General features: G+C 35.1%; 1 protein-coding gene and 2 long non-coding RNA genes across 8 annotated transcripts in view; 2 read left to right on the forward strand and 1 right to left on the reverse strand.

Moving 5' to 3' along the window:
- The window catches only part of LOC145530437 (uncharacterized), a 28166-nt gene extending 3432 nt beyond the window's left edge, over positions 1 to 24734 (forward strand). The window contains exons 3-5 of the long non-coding RNA XR_014071767.1: positions 2186 to 2291; positions 11045 to 11164; positions 24568 to 24734. This is a non-coding gene — a long non-coding RNA (uncharacterized LOC145530437). The remainder of the gene's footprint in view (positions 1 to 2185; positions 2292 to 11044; positions 11165 to 24567) is intronic.
- Positions 1 to 25931, reverse strand: part of NBEA (neurobeachin) — a 650396-nt gene that overhangs the window by 220503 nt on the left and 403962 nt on the right. For all 6 annotated transcript variants that reach the window (XM_081551831.1, XM_081551834.1, XM_081551833.1 and 3 more), the window contains one exon: positions 16508 to 16651. In XM_081551831.1, coding sequence (XP_081407957.1) covers positions 16508 to 16651 — 144 coding nt within the window. The remainder of the gene's footprint in view (positions 1 to 16507; positions 16652 to 25931) is intronic.
- Positions 16103 to 20542, forward strand: LOC145530441 (uncharacterized). Its single transcript, XR_014071772.1, has 2 exons — positions 16103 to 17385; positions 18198 to 20542. It is a non-coding gene; the product is annotated as an uncharacterized LOC145530441 (long non-coding RNA).

A 25931-nucleotide genomic window follows, 5' to 3' on the forward strand; every position in this document is an offset into this window, starting at 1 on the left:
GTAGTTTCCTGGGTTTCAAGCATTTGAAATGCCTCAGAAAAAAAGGAAAGTAACAAAATGTCTACCAGTGACGCTTTTCTTTAGCAGAAAATATTGATAGTGGTCCAAATATATTACCAGAATAATGATGCTCTGAGATTTTCAAAAACTTTTCTTGCAGTGAAAAGGATTCCAGAATATTTTTGCTTAAATCAGGAAAACATAACTTGAACAACTCATAGCATACATAACCCAAGAGTAATAAATTTTCATTCCAGCATTATCACCTTCTTCCCTAACACACACACACACACACACACACAAACACACAATTCCCCACACTACCGATTATAAACACTCTATAAATTCAAATTTTATACCCAAGAAATGGATGCCCAAGAAATTTTTGTGCCCAAGAAATGGCCTCTTTATGCTCTTTGGTGACTTTTTGAACATAAGTGAAAGTCATTCAATTGTGTCTGACTCTTTGTGACCCCATGGACTATACAGTCCATGGAATTCTCCAGGCCAGAATACTGGCACGCGTAGCTGCTGTTCTCTTCTCCAGGGGATCTTCCCAACCCAGGGATCGAACCTAGGTCTCCGGCATTGCAGGCGGATTCTTTACCAGCTGAGCCACCAGGGAAGTGAACCTAATCTATCCTTAAATTTTGAACATAATCTATCCATAAATTGAGATGAACAATAACCAATCATCCCACTGTGCAGTGTCTTCCTTAGATTGTTACTGTGTAAAATGAGACAGGTGCTTCAGAATACACATGAGCCTTTTCAGAGGTGAGCAAACCTACTTCTGGTAAAACTCAGCTTACCAGAGTCTGAAGCAGAAACAGAAACAACGGAGCCCTCTATATAAGATAAACTGAAGACTGCATTTTAACAAGATATCTCTTCACCATGATAGAACATCTAAAATCCCATTTAATGTGTTTATAATAAATAATTTTATAAGTCCTAAGAGATAATCTGATAGGCCTTAACTTTAGTTAACCTATCATTTATGTTTGTGGTTCTTTTGTAGAGCAGATAATTCTTTATGTTAAAATGAAACCAACAGAAACCAGTGCATTTTCGGCAAAGGCAACTCTACAGAAGAAACAGCTTACAAAGCATATATACTCTAAATAAAATATTCCTGAATTATTTCCTAGCATAAACATATACTAAAAAGCAGTGATAATTTCAATGTTTGTGGGGGATAATTTGCTCTGCCTTTTGATTCACTAGGTGAGCCACCTGAGAACTGTGATTCTAGTTATATCATGTTCAGTACAACATATGGAATCCATTCTTCAGTTTCTGGAAGGGTACTGACTCTTTTATGGCTCTAGGATATCATTTAATGATCAAGAAGAGCAACTTCCTACTAGATTGGATGAGTGAATAAACTTGAGGACATGATTTAAATCTACTGGACCAGGAGGACTAAGTCTTTGCACCCCTTGGTTGGAGTACAGTTGTTTTTACTTTTTCATGGTTTCCTGGGCACATCTTTATTGCAGCACTTATAATTTATCAAATGTCTGCATTTAGAAGGCTGTTTCTCCCATTTGGCATAAGCTACTTGAAGACAAGGGAATTATTTTCTCTCAACTGAATATAGAAAATGATATACATCTTTGTTATATTTATATATCATAGTAAAACAATCAATTAAAATAACAGATTACATCTTTTATATTTTTCTGGAATTGATTTCAAGTTGTTCTTTAAAAATATGCTAGACTTTGCATTTTATAGAAGAGATCAATTTTAAAATATGCTCCAATAGGAGTTAAAATGCAGCTGGTCATTCCAGCTATAAATATCACATGCATATCATTATTTTTTAAATGACATACTTTTATAACTGCCATATTTTTCCAAGTGTGTAAGTTGTTTTCTCTTTGTAAATTAAATACTGAGACAAATGTTGAACTCATTTAAATCATTCATTCATGTAGCTAACAAAAATTATTCAATTATTCACTGTTTCAAGCACCGAGAGAATGCAGTATGTATAAGGTATGGATCTTACCCATAAACAGCTTAAAATACATAGCAAAGATAAGAAATATTTAGAAATAAGTATGGAATAAGGGAGAAAGTTTACCTAAGCATTGTTAAAACACTTGACGTGTATGAATCTCATTTGTTCCTCATAACACACCAGCAGATAGGTACAGCTATGATTTCCATTTTACAGAGAGAAAATGAGGCTAGGAGTTGAAGCAACTTAGGGAAGGTCACTCAGCTTGGAAAGGGCAGAGACATGATTCAAACCTGGTGACCTGACTCCAGGGTATTTATTGGTAAGTATACTGCCTCCCGGGCTCCCCTGGTAGTTCAGCTGGTAAAGAATCCACCTGAAATGCTGGGGACCCCAGTGCAATTCCTGGGTTGGGAAGCTCCCCTGGAGAAGGGATAGGCTACCCACTCCAGTATTCTTGGGCTTCCCTGGTGGCTCAGACAGTAAAGAATCCTCCTGCAATGCCGGGAGACCCGGGTTTGATCCCTGGGTGGGGAAGATCCTCTGGAGGAGAGCACAGCAACCCACTCCAGTATTCCTGCCTGGAGAATCCCTATGGACAGAAGAGCCTAGTGGGCCACAGTCCATAGGGTTACAGAGAGTCGGACAAGACTGAACCGACTTAGCCTGGCACAGCAAGGCATACAGCCTCCCACCAAGAGCAGAACATAAAAATAATAGCAATCCTATAGACAGTCACCGATTTGTAAGATTTCTAGTCTCTTGGGGAGGATATGGTGGGGGCCAGGTGAGGCAGTGAACTGAAGTGAGTTGTGATGGATGGGTAGGATTCGGATAGGTGGACGTACAGGGAAGAGTGTGTAAGCAGGAAAAGAATTTGAACAAATAGACAGGGCGGGATACGCACAGGAGAAAATCAGATGGGACAGCAATTAATAGATGTGAAGGGGAACAGTGCCGGATGAGACTGAAAAAATACACATAGCCTTGAATGTCAGATTTTTTAGGTTAAGGAACCAAAGATTATAGCTCAGGTATCACAGTGCAGAGCAGCAGTGTCTGTCCTTTTTTGAGCTCACACATCTCTTGAAGATGATTAAATATTTGGTCCCTTCCTAGAAAAATCCACATATGAACATTCATCCATTCTGACTGCATAATAAGTGAAGTACTCATATTGTGCAGAAAATAAAATTTGGTTATTTATCTTGATGTCCTCCTCTATCTAAAGATCTTCCTACCTCTGTATTTACTGTTATTTCTTTTCCTCCAGTTTTCTCCAGAAAAAAACTGCTCATCCTCAACTTGAACTTTCATACTGTTCAAGTCAGGTACTCTCTCCACCTGGCTATTGGTCCTACCCTCCCCCACTTCTGCTTCTCTCTTATCTTGGTTTTGTCTCTTTAGTTAAGCTTTTAGACACCAGTTTTTACCTCTTAGTTCATCGCTCCCATTCACTCCTTTTGGCTTCACCCTCTTCCTCTACTTAGGCCAAAGTGTTAGGGACCTACATGTTAATTAAAATGCTAAAGGCTTGGAAAAGTCCTTCCATTCATTAAAAAAAATACAAAAGAAAACACAATCTGTGTAACATTTTATTTTTAAACCCAGAATTTCCCAAATATATTTAACCATATTTTTTCTCTTTAGCATATTTCAAAATAACTGTTCCAAGGAATATCAGTTTGAAAATTACTGAGTCAGAGTTGCTTGATTTCTGAAGTATATTACAGACAAAACTCATGCTATTGCACTTTACAGAGAGTTTTTTGTTTTTCAAATTGAAGTTTGTGACAGTCTTGTACACAGAAACTCTTATCAACACCAGTTTTCCCAACAGCATTTGTGCACTTCAACACTGAGTGTCACCTTTTGGTAATTCTCATAATATTTCAAACTTTTTCATTATCATTATATTTGTTACGGTGATGTGTGACCAGTGATCCTTGATAGTATTACTATAATCGCTTTTGGCCACCATGAACCCCATCAAGATTGTGAACCTAAGTGATACATGTGTTTCTTCTGACTGTTCCATTGACCAGCCCATTCTCTTGTTTCTCTCCTTTTCCCTGGGTGTCTCTGTTTTCTGAGACACAACAATATTGAAATTAGGCCAATTAATAACCCTATACTGGCCTTGAAGTGTTCAAGTGAAAGAATCAGTCATAGGTCTCTCACTTAAAATCAAATGCTAGAAATGACTAAGCTTAATGAGGAAGACATGCTGAAAGAAGAGACAGATCAAAAGCTATTCCTCTTGTGCCAAAGAGTTAGCCAAGTTGTGAATGCAAAGGAAAAGTTCTTGAAGGAAATTAAAAGTGCTACATCAGGGAACACATGAATGATAAAAAAGGAAACATCTTTATTGCTGACTGGAGAAAGTTTGAGTGGTCTGGATAGAAGATCAAACCAATTACATCTTTCCCTTAAGCCAAAGTCTAACCCAAAGGTTCTAACTCTCTTTAATTCTATGAAGGCTGAGAGAGGAAGTGAGGAAATTTTTCAGAGAAGTCTGAAGCGAGTAGAGGCTGAATCATGAGGTTTAAGGAAAGAAGCTATCTCTATAATATACAAGTAAAAAGTGAAGCAGCAAGTGCTAATGTAGAAGTTGCATCAAGTTTTCCAGAAGATCTAGCCAAGATATTTAATTCAGTATCTTGAACAACAGATTTTTTTTTATGTAGATGAAATCTCTTCTATTGGAAGAGGATGCCATCCTTCTAGGACTTTCAAAGCCAGAGAAGAGAAGTCAATACCTTAAGCTTCGAAGAACAGGTTGACTCTTGTTAGGGGCTAAAGCAGCTGATGACTTTAGGTCGAAACCAACGCGAATTTGCCATTCTGAAAATCCTAGGGCCCTTAAGAATTATGCTGAAACTATTCTATCTGTGATCCGTAAAATGAACTAATGAAGCCTGGATGACAGCACATCTGTTGACAACATGGTTTGCTGAATATTTTAAGCCCACTGTTGAGATATACTGCTCAGCAAAAAAAATTCCTTTCAAATTATTATGCTCATTGACAATGCACCTGGTTACCCAAGAGCTCTGAAGGAGATGTACAAGGAGACTGACGCTGTTTCCATGCCTTCTAACATAATGTCTATTCTGCAGCCCCTGGATCAGGGAGCTGTTTTGACTTTCAAGTCTTTGTAAGAAGTACATTTCATAAGACTGCAGCTGACATAATAGTGATTCCTCTTATGGATTTGGGCAAAGTAATTTGAAAACTTTCTGGAAAGGATTCATCATTCTAGATGCTATTAAGATTTGTGATTCATGGGAAGAGATAAAAATGTCAACAGGTGTTTGGAAGAAGTTGATTCCAACTCTCATGGATGACTTTGAAGTGTTCAAGACTTCCCTGGAGAAAGTAATTGTAGATGTGGTGAATACAGCAAGAGAACTAGAATGAGAAGTGGAGCCTGAAGATGTGACTGCACTGCTGCAATCTCATGATAAAACTTGAACAGCTGAGGAATTGTTTCATATAGATAAGCAAAGAAACTGGTTTCTTGAGATGGAATCTACTGCTGGTAAAGTTGCTGTGAAGACTGTTGAAATGACAACAAAGGATTAAGAATGGTACATAGGGACTTCCTTGGTGATCCAGTGGCTAAGACTCCACGTTCCTAGTGCAGAGAGCCCGGTTCAATCCCTGGTCAGAGAACCAGATCCTACATGCCACAACTAAGACTCGGCCGAGCCAAATAAATAAATACATACATACTTAAAAAAAAAAAAAGAATGGTACATAAACTTAGCTGATAAGCAGTGGTGGGGTTTGAGAGGACAAAGCTCAATTTTAAAAGATTCTGTTGTGGGCAAATGTGATCAAATAGCATTGCATGCTACAGAGAAATCATTTGTGAAAGGAAGAGTAGTCAATCCATGTGGCAAACTTCACTGTGGTCTTATGTTAAGAAATTGCCACAGACACTCCTGCCTTCAGCAACCACTACCTCAATCAGTTAGCAGCCATCACGTAGAGGCAAGACCCTCCACCAGCAAAAAGATTATGACTAGCTAAAGGCTCAGATGATGGTTGACATTTTTTAACAATATAATATTTTAAAATTAAGATATTTTCACTTTTTTAGACACAATGCTATTGCACACTTAACAGACTATAGTGTAATTTAAACATTAAACATAACTTCTATGCACTAGGAAAACAAAAAATCACGTGACTTGATCTACTCCAATACTCGCTTTGTGGAACGGAACCTACAGTATCTCCCAGGTGTGCCTGTATTCTCTCCTGTTCTCTTTCTGCCTGGCCTCCTCCTGGGTATCCCTCCTTCTGCTGTCCTTCGTTGGCCAATTAAACCTTATTGTTCCACAGGGGATCTGACTTTGGGCTGCTGCTCTTCTTTTTATATATTCTTACTTTCCTTGGGTGATCTCAGAGGTTTAAATTATGAACTCCATGCCCAACTTGGCTCTCAAATTTCAAAGCTTCATATATATTAGAAAAACTCAGATATCCAACAGACTCGGATGACTAGTCATCTTCATTCTTCTCTCCCCTAAAGCCCTGCATCTTTACATTCCCAAACACATTTAATAGCTTCTAGATAATTTCTTCTCCCAGGCCAGATTCCCCTCATTCCTACTCCTCACAACTGATTAATTATCATGGTCCCTCACATCTGACCTCCTCAGTGTGTTTGAAGCTTCCCCCTTGTCTTTCTTCTACCACAAATTTAGTTCAAGCTTTCATTACGTCTGATGTGGGCAACAACAGCCTCTTACCTCAAGGCTACTACTACTACTACTAAGTCGCTTCAGTCGTGTCCGACTCTGTGCGATCCCATAGACAGCAGCCCACCAGGCTCCGCCATCCCTAGGATTCTCCAGGCAAGAATACTGGAGTGGGTTGCCATTTCCTTCTCCAGTGCATGAAAGGGAAAAGTGAAAGTGAAGTCGCTCAGTCGTGTCCGACTCTTAGCGACCCATGGACTGTAGCCTACCAGGCTCCTCCGTCCATGGGATTTTCCAGGCAAGAGTACTGGAGTGGGGTGCCATTGCCTTCTCCGACCTCAAGTCTAGACATCCTAAAATCATAATCAGCACAGTAGCCTGAGTCATTTTTTTAAAATTAATTAGTTCTTTCCATTGCCATGCTTAAAAATCATTACTGTCTCACTGTAGCCTTTAGGGTAAAATAAAGGGTCCTCATGGCACAAAATGCACCACCAGTAACCCTGTCAATCTCAGCTTCAGAGATTTCTGCCTCATACTTCGACCTCAATAACTGAGAACTAGTGTAGTTTAACAGAGAAGGTGATATTTTAGCATATGATGTTTACACGTTGTCTGTAAAAACTCCAAATTTTTACTTATGATTCCAGACTCAAAATAGGAAACATCCATTCTAGGAACACTTTCCAGAATACACATGGTGGTCAAGGGCTCTGTTTTGTGTTATCATGGCTTTCTTTGTGTATCTAGAACTTTTTTTTTTATTCCATTGTCTGTTCTCCCACTACACTGTAAACTCTTTGAAAACAGAAACTTTAATCATGTGTCTTTTTACCCCAAATACCCACCATAATGTCTTGCACACAGTATATGTTGAATATTTTATATTTGTTTTGCTTGGATAACCACATCCAACCTAAGTCAAGTTAGGATCTGACAGCAGATAATAAGGACTCAAATAGGTCCTTCCAGCTCTTATCTTTATTGTGTGTGACGAATTTTGACATTTTCTATTTGAATCTTTTCTCTTTTATTTCATGTACAAATAACACTGGTAATAGTTCAAGTAATTGATTTGCTAACCCATCAATAGGTTATAACTTAAGATTAAAAAAAGAAAACAGTGATGTAGTAGATGAACAAGGGCTTTTGGTGAAAGGAGAATGGGTTCACTTCTTGGCCTGTTTATTTGTTATGTGATCATAAATAAACACCCCAAAGTCTGACCCTAAGTTTACACATCTTAGGATGAAGTGTAATACCTAATTCACAGAGTTGTGAAGTTTCCAGCCTGTAGGGCTGTTTTCTCTCAATAAATGTAAATTCTATCTCCTGGCATCATTTGCCCATCTACACTTACTCTTTACTACTTAACTAGCTCATCCTCTCCCCACACCCTGAAAACTGCCTGGTGAATACAGACTTATCCACACAATCCAATCTTAGATGCAAGATTTATTTGTGTGTGTGAGTGTGTGTGTGTGTGAGAGAGAGAGAGATTTTATTTTTTTACACTTCTTATTTTGTACTGGGGTATAGCTGATTAACAATGTCATGATAGTTTCAGGTGAAAAGTGAAGGGACTCAGCCATACTTTTTAAGAAAGTTTTCGTGCTTTTTGGTTCTTAAGGTTCCTATTTTAGATACAAATTGAACATATTTAGCCACTTCATCTGCTAAAAATATATTTAGCTGTTTCATCTACTAAAAACGAAGGGAAAATTCAACAGAACTTTTCAACAAAAAAACAGAAAACATTACTATCGGTCCTCTTTTGATCAATAAAACTGCCTAAACACTTTGTCTGGAAAGAAGATATTTAACAATATTTAGCCAGCAAATTCTGTCTGACTTTCTCTTATTTTTTGCTGATAAAAAGTTCTAGATTTATATTTTATTGGACTGATGACTGAACTGATGGAGTAGATTCTACTAGAATAATTACATATAAATGGATTTCCATGTAAAAACTTATTCTTAGTGCTGACTATTTATGTTGGAGATCCTTCTGCAAGCTGTGACTCTGGCTCCCAAGCACTAAATCATTGAAGCAAAATAATTAAATCAATAAAATATTTTCAGTGTGCAGAAAGACTTATTTGTTCTTTTGTATGGCACTGCTGTAAATGTGGGAGCAAAATCAGTTTTTCACCTAATTGTGAATTAGTGCCAAATTCTTTCAGAGGGAGCACAGAACGCTCTGGAATGAGGCAGTGATACCATAATGAAACCTCATCCCTTTCTCTTCTTCGATTAACTAAAACCCACAGTCTGACATTGGGAAAACAGTTTTGTTATCTCATACTTTTTTTCTCCAAGTGTGACAAACGAGGTGACTCATTTTCAACAAGTGAATAAAATTCACTCATTCATATACTTTTTTTAAAAAAACATGACATATGAAACATTAGTTTCCTAGGAGAGAGATGGTTGATTGGTACCTGAGTTCAGTTGCAACCTGCCCCTATTTTGCATGTTGGTGGTATAGTTTAACTATTGTTTATAGTTTAACTATAAATCTGAAAGAGATTATTTTGTGGGATACTCTCCATACAGCGAAAACAGTAAAAAATAAAAATAGGTCTCAATTAAAATGCTTTATTAGAAAGAAAGAGAACTCATCACTGTCGTCTTGAAAGATCTGCAGCATAACAAAGAAGTGCTTATTCTTAAAATAAAAAAAAAGATGCAAGAAAATTATATATGATCGGAATCTTGGTTTATGTGTAATAAACATAGTTGAATTATGTCCTTTTATATTTTAAATTTACAAAATTTGACTGGTAGGATGTCATTACAGTTAGAAGAACCTTAAAAGTGTTTTTATAGACTACAGAATCCATGTTTGGAGGAGACATACACTTCGGCAGATATAGAGAGATGGATATAGTAAAACGTTTGCAGACTCTAAAAGGGCCTTGGAGACGCTAAAAATAATGAAGAAAGGCTAAGAAGGATAGATATTCAAGGTTGAAGCTTTCACTGATTTTCACAACTTTTCAACTGAATTTAAAAATTAACTGAGAAGTTTAAATATTTTAGCTTTGGTAAGAAATGAGCATGTGTTAACACCGTGTCTAAGATCTTTGTGAATTCTGTGTTTGCAACTGAACACGAACCCTTTGGGTATACTATTTATGGCTGCAAAGCAACTTTCTAATTCAAAGAGAGAAAAAAGACTTAAAAGACTCATAAGGCTTTTTCAACATCAAATAGCTTTTACTAAACAACATTTTGATGAGTTAAGTGTGACTGAGTCGGGGACATATGGATTAAATTTCCCTTAAAATACACATGGGTTTAAAAATTAAGGAAAAAATCCTGAGCAAAATATAAAGCAAAAAATAGATTCAGAGAATCTAGCATGTTTAAAAACTATTTTCCTCTAAATACAAATATCAGGTTGACTCCAGTCTAGTTAGACTTTGTAATTAAAACTACTTAATTATAAATGCCAGGGATTTTTAAAAAAATATTAGTTCTGTCAGGAAAAGAATCTTCATTAATTCTATTTGATTTGAGTTGTGTGGAGTAGTTAGGCCTAACTCAAGCAGACAAGATCTGAGTCAGGGTTTATCTCCATCTATGAAACACTGACCAGTACAGTACTTATTCTCTTATTCCATTAAACAATTACAACATTTTTTCCCCTGTGATTTCAGCTCATACTCTTTTTTTCTTATTTAAATAACACATTTCCTTGAAAAAGTCTTAGGTTTTAGAATTCTGTTGTTCCTTTCATTTTATTATTATAATTGTCTAGAATCTTGAGTTCTTCCTTCTTGTTTGCCCTATATTTTGCTTTACCTTCCTTTCTTAGCTCAGGTTTAGGTAACCTTCAATTCCTATATAAACAACTTTGTCTCTGGGTGCTGAACATTCCAAGTTAGAACATTTAAAGACCTAATTATCTCTCTGATCATCTTAACTGTCTACTTTCACTTACTAGGGTAGACATACTCTATACCATAATTTCCTGGTTATTTGATTTACTGAAAAGTGGAAGCAGAATTAATTCTCCTGATGACCTTTTTCCCTATCAGTTTCTGAACCCCAGAGTTCTACATAGTCACTAAGTTCTCAAAAGGTGTTAATAAGTAAGTAAATGAGTACATGAAATGCAGTCAAGTAGATTTAGGGAGGTAGGAATGGTCAAACTTAAAAAAAAAATTATAAAAAATTGGTGTAGGGAGTCAACTGTACAGTGATGGAGGGTAATTAAAATTGTGAAGGTGAGCACTTTATATGTATACTGATGTTGAATTATAATCCCGGATACCTGAAAATTTCATAATTTTAAAAAACTCTAAGCAAGTTTCCTGCTCCATTCCATTATTTGATAACTGCTTTCATTTTGAATCGGTAGAACAAAGATTGAAAGAAATGCAAGCAATTTTACCAGTTAACAATGAGAAAAGCAGTCTGAACAACTACTGCCCAATAAACATCAGTGAAATTGCAATGGGAACTGTTATGAACATTAAAGGTGAGTCATGTAAGGAAGGTGACTGTCATGTAGGAGAACCTCCCATTGACTACATTCTACTTCTCTTAGGCCTCCTACTTATACCTATATTTTTTCTCATTCTTAAATTCACATAATGTATTTCTTCTAAATTTCAGATTCTTGACTTTGGTTAGAATGTATGTGTGTGTATGTGTGCACCTGTGTGTAAAGGATTGTAAATCTACCACCTCACCACTTTGAAAACCTTCCCCCACAGAAAAATCTAACCCCTGACATCCTAACACTTCTTCCTTCTAATGCTAGCTCCCTGTACTAATTATAATTAACTCTTTTCAAAACACTCAAAGCAACATTATAGTCCATTGGTTACAGGACATGTTTTCCATGTGATAGAGAAAAACAATTTTTTGATTAAGAGTTCACAGTGGCATCTTGATGTTAAAAATGAGAACCTCCAGAAACATTTAGTTAAAGTGACATAATTCCTGGAAATTGGGACGGAACCAAGATTAGCTTAACTGTAGGTGTTCTTACTCTGGAAAAGTCAAGTGATTATTTGAATGACTGAATCAGTATGAACATATGATCTGATAATTCAAGCCCCAAACACTTAATTGCAATAGCTTAAAAGAAGTTTTATTTTGTCTCTTGATTTTGGTATAAATTATCTAGTAATTATCTCAGCTCTCCAGTTTACTTATAATGAACTTTTTCAATGGGAACATTTTTAAGGGCAAGTAACTTTTTTAGATGATTTCTTCATGGTTCAAAGGTACAAGGGTTATAGTTGCTAGTGTTACAGTCTAAAAGGAGGGACAAAACATACAGAAAAGCATCTGCAAAACAAGGCTTCAGTAATAAAGTGTCTTGAGAATAATATAATCAAAATTTTATGGGGTAAGTATAATAAAAAGATAGATAATAACCAGCACTGGGAAAAATGTGGAGAAATTGGACCCTTGTATACTGCTGACAGGAATATAAAATAATGTTGCCACTTTGGAAAGCAGTCTAGTAGGTCCTCAAAAAGTTAAAAATAATTATTTGACCTAGCAATTCCATGCCTAGGTATACACCCAAGAGAAATAAAAGCATATGTTTGCATAAAATGTTGTAAATGAATATTCAGAGCAGCATTGTTATAATAGCCAAAAGATGAAAATAAACCAAATGTCTATAAACATTTGATAAACAATGAAGGACGGATAAACAAAATGTGATACAGTCCAACAACGGAATATTATTCACAGTAAAAAAAAGACATACACATTAGAACATGGATGAGCCTTGAAAACATTATTCTAACTAAAAGAAACTAGTCACAAAAGACTCCATACTGTATGATTCCATTGATATGAAATGTGCAGAATAAGCAAATGTGTGGAGATGGAAAGCAGGTTAATGGTCCTCTAGGGCTGTGGAGGGAAGATGAGAATTTTGGGAGGAATAGCTAAAGAGTATGAGATTTCTTCTTGGGGTGATGAAATGTTCTTAAATGGTGGTGATGGTTACATGACTGTAAATATACAAAAATCATTAAAATCATTGTGCACTTTAAATGAGTCAATTGTATGGCAACAGAAAAGTTGCTGCCAAAAAATATTATGGGAAGCTAAGATTGGCCAGGGATTATTTTATAAAGTATTGTATTTAAGTAGGTATTAAAAAGGGTAGAGATTTTGATAGCAGGAGATAAGGGATGGTGTACTCTAGAGATGTATCAAGGACATTTTGGGTGAAAAGAGAAGTCTGAACATTGATGTTGTGGGCTTGCAGAAAATCTTTTCAGTTCTTTGACATTAAGTATATGGGTGGATTGTTGGTAATAATAGCTTACATACACAAAACATTTTTCTACCATTTACAGAACTGATAAAGCATAAAGGACCATCGTCATTAACTCAGAATTCCCTAAATTAGCAAAATTACTAACATTTGGAAGCAATAATAAAGGAATCCATATGCATTATAATTCTATTATGTAAAATATTTCTATTGTTTTCCAAATATGTGACAGAATTACTACTCTAAAAAAATGAAATACATTTTATCAGTGGGAGAAAAGTCTTTGATCAATTAAATCATTCACTTGTCAATTCACATAAGTTTGAGTTAATTTTAAATTTTACTCAACAATTGTTTGAAGAAATAACTTGCCAAATTAAATTTCAGATTAAAATAAATGAAATTTTAGAATAAAATCAGTTGAATTAAAACAATGTTTTAAGTAAAAATATAATTAGTAAATTGAAAACTTTAGTTACATAGGATATCTTAGGTACTAATTCACATTGGTCAATCAACTACAAACTAAAACAGTAATTTAAATAAATTAAGTTAGGTGTTATTGTAATAATTACTGAATTGATTGACATCGTTCAATATTATAATCATATTAGCCATCTGCAATAATACATAATAAATTGAGCAATTAATAATCACACACACTTATTTAACTTGCCTCTTGAGATGAACAGCTTGGGAAGAAAGGGAACTAAAAGTGAAACAGAAAACTGTATGACATTTAACACTGTAGAACTTGGTCGACATTTTATTTTTATTAAGACTAAAAGAAAATGGAGAAAACATGAGAAAGGGTCAATATTTAAACAGTGTGCCAAAAATGCTCTGTCATATTTCAACTTACAAGATGATTTGGGGGAACCCATATATAAAGGTAAAATTAATTACCAGGCTTATTCATAAACTTTGAAGTACAATATACTGGGAGTCTATAAAAATTGAGTTATAAACCAAGGATCTTGTTCTATATCATTTTAGAAGAGTCTTTAAATATATATATACATATTTATTTAAATACACTATTTGGTTCATTTTAGTTCATGCCATATACAATGTATTTCTAAGGAAGTATATTATTTATATACTTCTTAACCTTATGCAAGCTACTTAATTTGTCTTGGCCTCTATATCCTGATTTGTAAAATTCAGGTAATATAGGTAATTACACATGAAGCTCTTTGAACACTGGTTTCTAGCAAGACATGCTAGCTATTCTTACTCTTTTTTTTTTCCCTATAAACAGAACTGATCCTAAGAAAGGCATTATTAATTAACAAATTTTAATTTCTGAGACAGAGATAACAATGATTTGGACCAGAGCAACAAATTACATATATATATATATATATAATATATGTTATATATATTATAATTATATATATAAATTATATATATATATATATGGCTTAAAACTTATTAACAGCTGATTTTTTGAACCTAAAAATACTGGTTTGTAACTAACTTTCCAAATTATTTTTCTGTAACATTGTCACTATCACACCAGTCCAGATTAGTAAACAGGCTTCAGTATTTACAAAATGAATCTATGAGACACCTACAAACTATACAGATGCTTTCTGTGACCCTTCTAGCTTCACAAAACATCCACACCCTACTTCTTTTCTACTGCATTCAGAGATCAGGGTCACATCTGTGCACTGCTGATTTAAACATGAACACTGAAGACCTGGTAGAAGATCAGTGTTTTAGGACACTTTGCAAGGTTTTTCAGACACAAGAATTCTACAGAGACTATGAGTTAGAACCAGGTGGAAAGGGAAAGGAGCAAATTTGCTCAAAGTAAAATCTGTTTAAAAGACCAAAGTGGGAGGAGTACTGAGAGAGTGAATTGGTCAAGGACCTCACAACTGGATTTTTAAACAATTTACTTCAAGCCTACTTTCTTTGTTCTTCAAGGATTTAACTGAAGGTTATTTTGAGAATTTTGCTTATAAGCATAAATTAATATTAATAATTACTCTATTATTAAAAGAGAGAAATACAAAGAAGTTATTAACCTTTATCAGATTTTGCCTCTGGTATTACTGGGCAGATCTTATCATAATAAACTTCAAGGCAGTAGCCAAATTTGTATTAACTAATTACCTTTAGTGGAAACTAAAGTCCAGAGATGCTAAACTAAATAACTGTATAATTACTGAACATATCTGCGAGGATATGGGAATGAGGAAAGACAACACATTATCTAAAATGGTCGGGAATCATGTTTGTGAATATTCTTCAGTTCATTAGGATCAAGAGTAAGACCGGAAAAACAAAAAAAAACAATTTGTGGCAAAAAGAAATAATGACTTCATTTGCTTAAATTCCCAAATGGCTTCAGATAAAAATCTCTGAAGTATTTTTAAAAAATACAAAAACAACAGAACCAAAACTTGAATATTTACTTAGAAATCTGAGGCAAACATTGATTCATAGACTTAAGATTAGTTTTGAACAGGACAAATCATTTTCATGATACAGAATTGCTAATAACATAGGAACATCTAGGAGCTGGTATTAGAACAGCCTTATTAAACATTTTCTAGGAGAGGGACAATAATGTGCTGTCTCCAGTTTACAATCAACAATAACTTCTCTTTGGTAAAATTAGAGATTTCTAACTGGCAGAAGTATGGTTGGAGACATTCCTAAAACATACCAGGTAATTTTTGGCACACTTCTAGAAAAAGGAGCACTATTTTGTAAACAGAAGGATGATTATAAATCCACTTCTCTATTGCCATCCACCACTCTGAAGTTGTATGGGGTGAAAATGCAGAATAAAGGTAAGACTCAGCCCCTTTTGAGACTCTAAAGCAGGAGTTTTTAGTCTGAGATCTAGGATATGATTCCACAGATTGGTTTCCAGGGGTCAGTGAGCTTTCTGTACAGGACTGTATGGGTATCTTCATGAAACAATCTACTTTCATCAGATTCTCAAAAGTGGTTTAAAACCCCAAAATGGTTATGGGCCAACACTAAGACATCTATAACCCATCAGGCCATTGATCTGCTACTCTGAATTGACCTTAGACAAGCACCAGAACAGAGTGAAAATTGAGAGTGGGCAGGCAGTGAATGTTTAGTAGTAATGGGGATTAGTGCTGTGGGAACAGAGAAAAAACCATAATGGGGAAGGAATTCCCAAGAGTGACAGCAGGAAGGAAATGGCTAATTCCACAGTCACCTGGTTGAAGTGACTATTTTTACATAGCTGTTAGCTTGTTAGCCATAAGTTAAATTACCATCGTGTTCCCCTTGCCACCCTCACCCCCAAGTATTTAGGCGGTTAGTGAGAACAATTTGTGCTCTTCATTATTTTTTCTCTATGAAAAGCTGCTCTTCATTACACAGAGAGTAGATGCTATTCATTTATCATTAGCCTGATGTGTACTTTCCTCTTTTCAATATTAGAAATGAGATAATCATTAACATTAAGATGATTGAGCACTGTTCCAACCACTGGCACAAGCTTATTCACCAGGAGATTGACTTTAAATTCAGTAACATCGTGTGCACTTACTACTTACAACAAATAAAAAAATAACAATTTACCTGCGAGATTGTCGATTTCTTTCTCTTGGAGTAGACTGACTGCATCGTCATCTCCTTCCAGCATAAGCTCTGTCTCTGCATTCTGATTCACTATCGCTTGACTTCTGAATGTTTTCTTTGACTTTACCACGTCTTCTTCAGTCCCTAATCACAACCAAAATATAGCAATTTAGGTCACTGTGATTGTTTTGCTTTCAGTGAGTGTTAAGAGAAAAAAGCTATTACTTTCTTATAAATATATACTGCATTTACATATTACTTTCAACTATAGAAAAAAAATGTACCTTTTGTATTTCGTTTGGTCTAAATAACTCTGTGAGAAAGGCAAGGGGTGTAACATTACAGGTGAGGAAACAGGTTGAGAAAGCTACATGCATGGTTGGGGAACCTAGAACTTGGCACTCTAAGATCACTGTACTTTCTACAAAAAAAATCTGTACTTCACCACAAACTAGGTTTTCTGATCCATAAAAGTTACACATGTATACACAATTACACTTTAGTGTGAATCAGATAATCAACTGACCAGATCATTCGCAAAAGTATATAAGTGTGAAGAAAACAAGCATTCACATCTGAAGGGAGAAATGGCTGTTATTGGAAAGCCACAGAAAGTGTAAGCAAAGATGTAGACATAAAATGTAAATACTTCAAAACAGCTACTTCCTTAGCAATGAGGAGAAGGGGACAACTGTGGAGGAGATGGTTGGATGGCATCACCAACTCGATGGACATGAGTCTGAGCAAGCTTCAGGAGCTAGTGATGGACAGGGAAGCCTGGCATGCTGCAGTCCATGGGGTCTCAGAGTCAGACATGACTGAGTGACTGGGCTGAACTGAATAAGCCATGATATCCTTATTTTTATATATATAAAGTAGTACAAGGGCTTCCCTGGTGGCTCAAGGGTAAAGAATCTGCCTGTCAATGCATAAGATGTGGATTCAGTATCCCTGAGTCAGGAAGATCCCCTGGAGAAGAGAATGGCAACCCACTCCAGTACTCTTGCCTGGGAAATCCCATGGGCAGAGGAACCTGGCAGGCTACAGTTCACAGGGTTGCAAAAGAGTCGGACAAAACTTAGCAACTAAACAACAATGAAAGCAGTAAAAATGGCCAAAATTCAAACACACAAAAAGTAACTGAGAAAAATTAGTTGACCTAGCATTAACATGTTAATCCATGTGAATGTTAGAAATTATAATGCATTTAAATGTCTCATGGATTTGACTCCTAAACAAATATTTCAATACTTACATTCAGACATCTGCTTTGGCAGGTGATAATGAATGTGAAATTATCTGAGCTACAAGTAAATTATATATATATAGCTAAGAAATACCTATATTTCATGTCACCTGAAGTTGGAATTCAACATGGAAGAATATGGTTTAATTTACTGTGTTCCAGCTTTAGTATCAGGGTATAGGGTTCAAAGAGCAGCATTAACTAGAAAAGTATCTTCACATTTCATTTGGTGTGCTGCATATATTCCTGAAATGAAAGTGAAAGTCACTCTGTGTCCGACTCTTTGCCATACCACGGACTGTAGTCTGCCAGGCTCCTCTGTCCATGGAATTCTCCAGGCAAGAACACTGGAGTGTGTAACCTTTCCCTTCTCAAGGAGATCTTCCCAACTCAGGGATCAAACCCAGGTCTCCCACACTGCAGGCAGATTCATTACCGCCTGAGCCACCAGGGAAGCCAAGAATACTGGAGAGGGTAGCCTACCCCTTCTCCAGGGGATCGTCCCAACCCAGGAATTGAACCAGAGTCTCCTGCATTGCAGGTGGATTCTTTATCAGCTGAACTACCAGGGAAGTACATTTCTGAAATGGATGCGTAATAAATCATTGCTATATAGTATTTTTGTATCATAGTTTCAGGGGATGCTATGGTTTTGTGTACACACGTAATTACTTTCCAAATCTTGTCATGCCTTTGGCCAAAAATCCAGTGAACAATGAATAATTTTGGTTAACTCTCCTAGGCCCAATATAGGGATCTCCAATAGTCCTTCCTGTCTACTGATATTTGCTCAAACACTTCTTGGTTAAGCATCTAGCTGTGGTAGAACTTGCATTGTAAACCAGTGTTCGCTTCTTTCTTTGCAAGCATTCACAATTCTTTTTTTGTTAGCAATTCAGAGCCAATTCTGTTTGCTAAAACATTAACAAACTGACTCAAACGTAGCCCACAGAGGAGTAAAAAATACATGTTGAGATACACAGTCATGTCACAGTAGCACTGTGTCATTGGCTGAGAGGTATACTCTGTCATCCTAGTTTTAACTGCATAACAGCATTTAGAGAGCCCAGTTTAAATACAGCTTAACAGTATAAAGTAATGGAATGCTAAATATATCTTTCAATAAATACTTAAGAAAACAAGCAGTACTATTAGAGATCAATGCTGCTTGGAAGGTGAGGAGACTTAAATGGCTTATATATGTAGTCTTCTTTCATTGGCCCACAGATGATTCTCATGTCTGGAATAAAAGATTGAGGACTGATTACTGAATGCTCCAGAACCTTATCTTAATTTCATTTGGAGTCTTGGTGATATAAAGCAAGCCCAACAGTGATCTTCTGGGGGCAACTATCTATATGCTGTTTGTTGCTTGCTTAGTATCTTAATTTGAGAAATTCGAAGCTTGCACCTTTTGGAACAAAGAGGCAAATCCAAAGATTAACAACCAAACACTCTCTCCTGAGGCCTTTATAGCCATATGTCTACTAGACATCTTCAGCTAGATAGTCCTAATTCCACATTTCCCTAAATGAACAAATTATCTCTTGTTCCTTCACCTCCTCCTATTTTGATCAACACACTTCATTAAGCCACAGATACACTGATTCACCCTGTAAGGTGATGGTCTCTGCTGTAATTCAAGCCATCATCATTATGGTTTAGAAGGCCTTGAGAGCTCCCTTATTCACACCATCCTTCATACTTTTGTCAGAGTACTATTTTATTTCAGCACTAATAACTTGAAAATATTTTCCTGCTTAATATTGTTTATTAACTCCTCCAATCAACAACACTCAATGCAAGGCTTATACCCTAAGATAAAATCTAAGCTCCTTAGTATGACTGATTAAGGCCTTTTATCCTCTCATTACCAGTTTTGTGTTACCTTTTCTTACTCTTCCATGAGCAATACTGAACCATTTACAGCTTCCAAATTATGTCTTGCTTTCTTGGATCTCTTTATCTGTGTTAAAAGCATTCCCTCAATAAGGTATGTTCTCTCCTTCCTCTTTTGTTTGGCTAATTCCTACTTGGCCTTCAAAACTCACCTCTTTTGGTTGACTTTCCTAAACAACCCATACTTTCGCAGTCTACACAGAACTCAGCCACACTGAGTGGGTGCTCTCCATTATGAGTATGTCTTCTCCTCTGGGCTGTAGCTTCATTCTGCAGCATCAGTGCCTGGAACTAAGCATGTGTGCCAGAAACACTTGCTGAACTGAAGTTCAAGTCTACACATCCCGAATTCCCCTCTCTGAATTCTTTAGGTAGGTTTGTGTGCTTTTTCCCTATACATCCATCATATCTCATATAAGTCCTGCTACTACAATAGTTACATGTATTATAGTTGGTTGTGTGCTTGTTATCTCCATAGAACCTGGAAGCTCCTTCCTTGATGACTAGAAACATCCTCTGTCTTGGTATGCCCAGTTCTCAGCACACTGCCTGGGACAGAGCAAGTCATCATAAATACTGAATAAATGAATAAAAGTTACCTCTGGATATCTCTTAACCTGAAAATCCCAGGATGTCTGAGATTCTTGGTGAACTGCCTTCAGTTTGAGAGATAATTGAAGAATCTTACGTATTAACACAAAAGGGAACTTGGTTCTTAACAAGAAATAGTCAATAACCTCCTTTATGCATGCATGAGTCAGCTTGATAAAGTAAGTTTTTGCTCATATCACAACCGTCTGTATTCCGCTTTGTCTTAAAAAAAAAAAAGGCTTTACATTACTCTTGTGTTATTAAAATTAAAATCTACCAATAAACTAATTGCAGTTAAAGGAATGTGAGCTCTCAAATGTATATTAAGCTTTCAATGTTACCCCCTCTAGTTTTAAAGCAGCAAAACAACTGTGTGTTTAAAAGATATGTAGTAAATGAATTCCTACCAACACATCAGAACTTACTGTCCCTGTTGAAGTATTATCAGTTTGCAGCTCGGTAAACTTCCTAATTTTATGGTACTGCACCAAACATTTATCTAAATTAATGTGTGTGAGATCCAAAGGTGCTTTTCAATCACAATATCCTTTATGAATTAGACTTTCATTTATCAAAATTACAGGCAAAAAGAGGTAAGGTCTCAAAGGGCTGTCTCATTACAAGGCTTATAAACACTGTCCTTAGGAAGAATTGGTTTAACACCCAACAAATCAAAATCTGATTGGGAAGGGAATTTATCTGAGATCATCTATCTTCAGAAGACATGTTGGACTGAGAGCACCTCTTGGCCTCTTTAGCCATTCATCAAGAGATTAACGAGTGGGTAACACAAACCACCAGAAAGCCTTAGATTTGAAAATGTGAATTATGTGTAAACCTGGACAGGATAGACATATATGCTTATTTTCCAAGAAAACATTAAAATACCATAACATTTGAAAGGTTTCAGAATAAAAAAATTTCATCAAATTATAGATTCAAGAAGCCAAATCCAAAATTACACTTAAAATAATTTCCACATCATATTACAAGTAACAAATGCAGGAAACTATCCTATACACATTAGATCTCTTAGTGCGTAAATATGCTTAAAGCTTTGTATGTGAAAATGTTGTCTAATATAGTACACGGCATTACATGAACCTAAATAAAGCTCTTCTCTCATAATATTCCTCTTAATAATAAGGATCTATATGAAACAAAATATATATTAAAAGTGAAATAACAAGAAAACTAAGATGTTTCTAGTTTTAGTACTGTTACTATACTCTAGCATTACTATTATAATAATAATAATCACTTAAAAGTTTTATTGTTATTTTAAACAAGTATAAATTAAAATACAGAAATAAATCGGACACATTAACTTATCTTGATAATATTCAGAGCGTATGTCTAACTGCAAAGTCTGGGCAATTAAGGCAAATAAATTATTTCACTTGCCCATCATATCTTTTTCTACTGATAAACACAAGCAGTCAGTGTACAAAAAAGTACTATTCAGTAGTTTATTTCTGTTTAAGGAATTATTCTATAGTCAACTCTAAAATATCTATACCAATAAGGAAAGAGTAATTTATAATAATAGGTAAACAATAAATCATGTCTGTTCTGCTAATGCACAAAGAAAAGATATAAACCCACAGCAAGCCAATTTTAGTGTAGCATGTTTCTTATCAGTTTTATATTATAGTTATTACTTATTCTGCATTAAGTTTGGAAATGTCTTTAATTTTCATTTATTAAAAATAATACATGGATGTATATATGTATCTATCTACCTACCTACCTGCCTATGTACCTACCTATATTATGTATATTTACTCTGTGAGAATCTCATGTTATTTGATCTGTACAATTTAAGTATATGGTCTGTAACTCATGATCCTCTCCCTGCTTATTTAATCTCACTAATTTGCCAATTTGACCACTTCAAACCTTGTGTTCCCCAAGAGCTGAAAGCTTTTGTTACCAAACATGCCACACTGTTTCAAACCTTTAAGTATGACATGTGGAGTTTCTCTTACATGGAATTTGCTCATCTGCTCTGTTCTTCAAGATTCAGTTTGATTACTCTCTTCACTGCACACATTTTGTATCTTATATATAGTACCAATATACTATTATTTTTGATATTTTTCCTAAGTTTTTCATTTAGGTGTACTCTTAATTAGATTTTCATTTCCAGTGCAACAAGTGTCAAAAAAGTGGCAATCAATAAATATTTGTTGAGTGAGCACATTAAAATAAATATATAATCTGTATATTAATCATTTTATATGTACAGCACTTCAGTTTAGTTCAGTTCAGTCACTCAGTCGTATCCGACTCTTTGTGACTCCACGGACTGCAGCACGCCAGGCTTCCCTGTCCATCACCAACTCCCAGAGCTTGCTCAAACTCATGTCCATCCGAGCTGGTGATGGAGAGATCTGACAAAACGTGGTCCACTAGAGACGGGAATGGCAAACCACTTCAGTATTCTTGCCTTGAGAACCCCATGAATAGTATGAAAAAGTACAGCACTTAAGTTACTTTTCTCTTTTACGTCATTTACAATTTCCTCATACATGAGGAAGGTGAACTATGTGATTTGCAGTTCTTTCCTTCTTTTTTCCTGTAAGTATCCATTAAGAACATACTAAAAAAAAAAAAAAAAAAATCCAGACCAATCTCCTAACTTTAGTTTCCTAGGCTGTTGGAAGAGGACTAAGTATTTACTAAGTAAACTCTTACAGAATTATTGCAGTGTTAAAATGAGACAATGGATGCTGAAATACCTTGAAATGCGTGAATATTATTTATACAGTGTTATTTGCTCAATTGTGTCCAACTCTTTGTGACCCTATGGACTGTAGCCCACCAGGCTCCTCTGTCCATGGGATTCTCCAGGCAAGAATACTGGAGTGGGTTGCCATTTCCTTCTCTAGGGGAACTTCCTGACCCAGGGATCAAACTCACATCTATCAAATCTCCTATAACAAGCTCTTAAAATGTTTTGTTAAAATGTTGAGAAAATAAACTAACAAGAGTATTAAAAAGAGTTTACTAAGTCCTTAATTTAAAACTGAGCAAGAACACAATCAATGCTTTATTGATTACAACACTGCTGCCTAAGGTTTATGCAAAGGGGGAAAAACTGCAGGCTGATGTGAGGATCAAAAAACTCAAATAAGCTACCAAATGCATCTTAAGTCTTATGAGCACAATACCCAGCCGATACTGATTATTCAATAATGGTTTCCCTTCCTTCAGTTGGGATTAATCTTCCTGTCACCATGCTGTTGTGATACTCTGTTTATATTCATTACAAGGCAATATGAGCCTTCAATGCCTCCATTAGACCAGATGCTTCCTGAAGACACCAAGGGCAGCGTGTAGGTAGGCATCAAGAAGTGTTTGTAAAGTTGAACAGAGTGTAAATAGCTTACATTAAAAACTGTTTTCCCTCAATAACCGTATCATTTACTTAAAGGTATTATTAAATAAAATTATATAAGCATCAATATATTTGAAAGTTGTTTTTGATTTTGAATAGAGGCATCTTAAAAATATGAATATTTGTAGTATCTTACATAAGGAAAAAAACTGCTTTCTCAACAAACTTGTTATCATAATTTGTTTTACAGAATTATATAGATGATCCATATAATACATAATTTTCTTCCATCATTGGAAGGAGATGGAAAGAATGAAAATTTCGTATCATTTTAGTTTTATCTAAACATAATAATAGGAAATTTTAACATTTCTAAACATATTGAAATCAGTTTAAGATGGCATTCATTTTGGGGGGAGAAATTCTTTTCAATATACAGCATTTCACAACATTTTTAGCTTGGAAAATGTGTTTTGACAAAATGGACTAGGACCATTAATGACATATGATACCTTGGCTAATTTTAAAATAGAGGTTATTTTTTTCTCATTAAAGTGGAAATCAGAGCAAGAAATACCTTTACAGAATAGTGCTTTTAGTAACCCCAAATGACATTATTTAATTTCTACTTTAAAAGGAAAAGATTTTAAGATAAATATACCTCTCAGCTGATTACATGAGATATGGTGATAATATCTCATGTAATAATACGTATGAATTAATTTATTATTGAGAAGTTTACAATTTTGAACATTTCAAAAAAGATGAAAAAATGCTTTTTGTTGTATTAAGAAACCTATCACTCAAAAATATTTTATGCCAATCTTAATGTGAGATAAAAGCAGCAGATACATACATAGAACAAACTTTACTATAACAATCATTTACTAAAAAGATAAATAATTTTCTCCATAAATAATTTAAATTCAAAATTAAATTCTGCCTTTGACTTTATAGTACAAACATAGCATTTCCTTTCTTCAGAAGCATGAATGATGATGACAGAGAAATAAAGATCTGCTAAAGACCAAGGACTGAAAGAATACTCTTCTGTACAGAAGAGGATTAAAGGAAAAACTGCCTTTGCAACAGAAAAATCCTAATGGTGAAGATTGTTAAGTGACACTGAATAAAAACAGTATTGGAAAGAATGACTGGAAATCTCAGGAGCTTTTTTTTTCTCTTTTATATTTGATGCTGAGTCAGGAGCCTTGCTTTATCAATACAAAATTATTTTATGAAAGCATGTACTTTCGTAAGTGAAACAGACTGTTTCTATTCAAATAGACAGTTCCCATCTGTTGTTTCAAACAGACTTTAAATAAAAAATCTGAAGTTACTAACCACATTTAATAAAAACAATAAAAAATCTGGACCGTTTGGACTCCTTCCTTAGTTGTGGGTATTTTAGTCTGAATGCACTGGATTTAATCATGGTTCTTACTTCAATTCATTTTTGTTGACAGAGAATATATTTTATAATCCAAAATAGATACTATCTATACCACCATAAAACTACCATAAACTAGCTTCAAATTTATAATGAATTTGATTCAGAAATGGTAATCCTTCCCTAAATTAATAATTGATGGTACTATTTATGGTCCATCTAGCACATCATTGAATCATATAAAATTAGAGTACAGCATCCTTTGTGGTTTTACTAATAAGTAACTTGCGCAGACTTTTGATTGTTTTAAACTAGACATAAACCTTATATCTGCAAGTAGGCTGTTCTCTGAAAAGCCCAAAGAAAATATTTCAGTGGCAGGATAAATATGCAGAAATTGCAATATGGGCATTAATTAAGGTGGAATGTTCACAGATTATTCTTCTAAGTGGTAAGTTCTTATTCACATTAGTTATGCTAGTAAACGATTTTCTAGACTATAAGAAATAAAAGAAAATGGCTACCTAACATCAACAGTTATTGCTCTGTGGAAAAGGACATCAAGGACACTTGCAAGTAAAAGAATTGGATCAATATTAACGTGATTTTCATTTCATGCTTCCCCAACTCCAGTAAGCTGACAATATACTCTGATGATGTGAACTGCCTCAGAGTAACACAGAAAAGGTTATTAGAGCAAGAGGTGGAAATGGAATGCACTTTTTATATTGACAGGCCTGCTAATAGAGTATACTGATTTTCAAAGACAAGCAGTGCATTTTTACAATTTGGTTCTGACAGCAAAAACAGAATTTCATTTATTCCTAATTCAAAATATTCATATGTAAGCAGTATTTCTTAGAGCAGACCAACAAAGGGGATATTCATAAACAGCATTTTTTAACATAAAAAATTCAATTAAAAAGGTGCAAGAAAATATTAAGTGCAGCATGCTATC

This window comes from Giraffa tippelskirchi, chromosome 12 (assembly GCF_054371585.1).
Source record: "Giraffa tippelskirchi isolate mGirTip1 chromosome 12, T2T-mGirTip1v1.2.pri, whole genome shotgun sequence".
Lineage (NCBI taxonomy): Eukaryota > Metazoa > Chordata > Mammalia > Artiodactyla > Giraffidae > Giraffa > Giraffa tippelskirchi.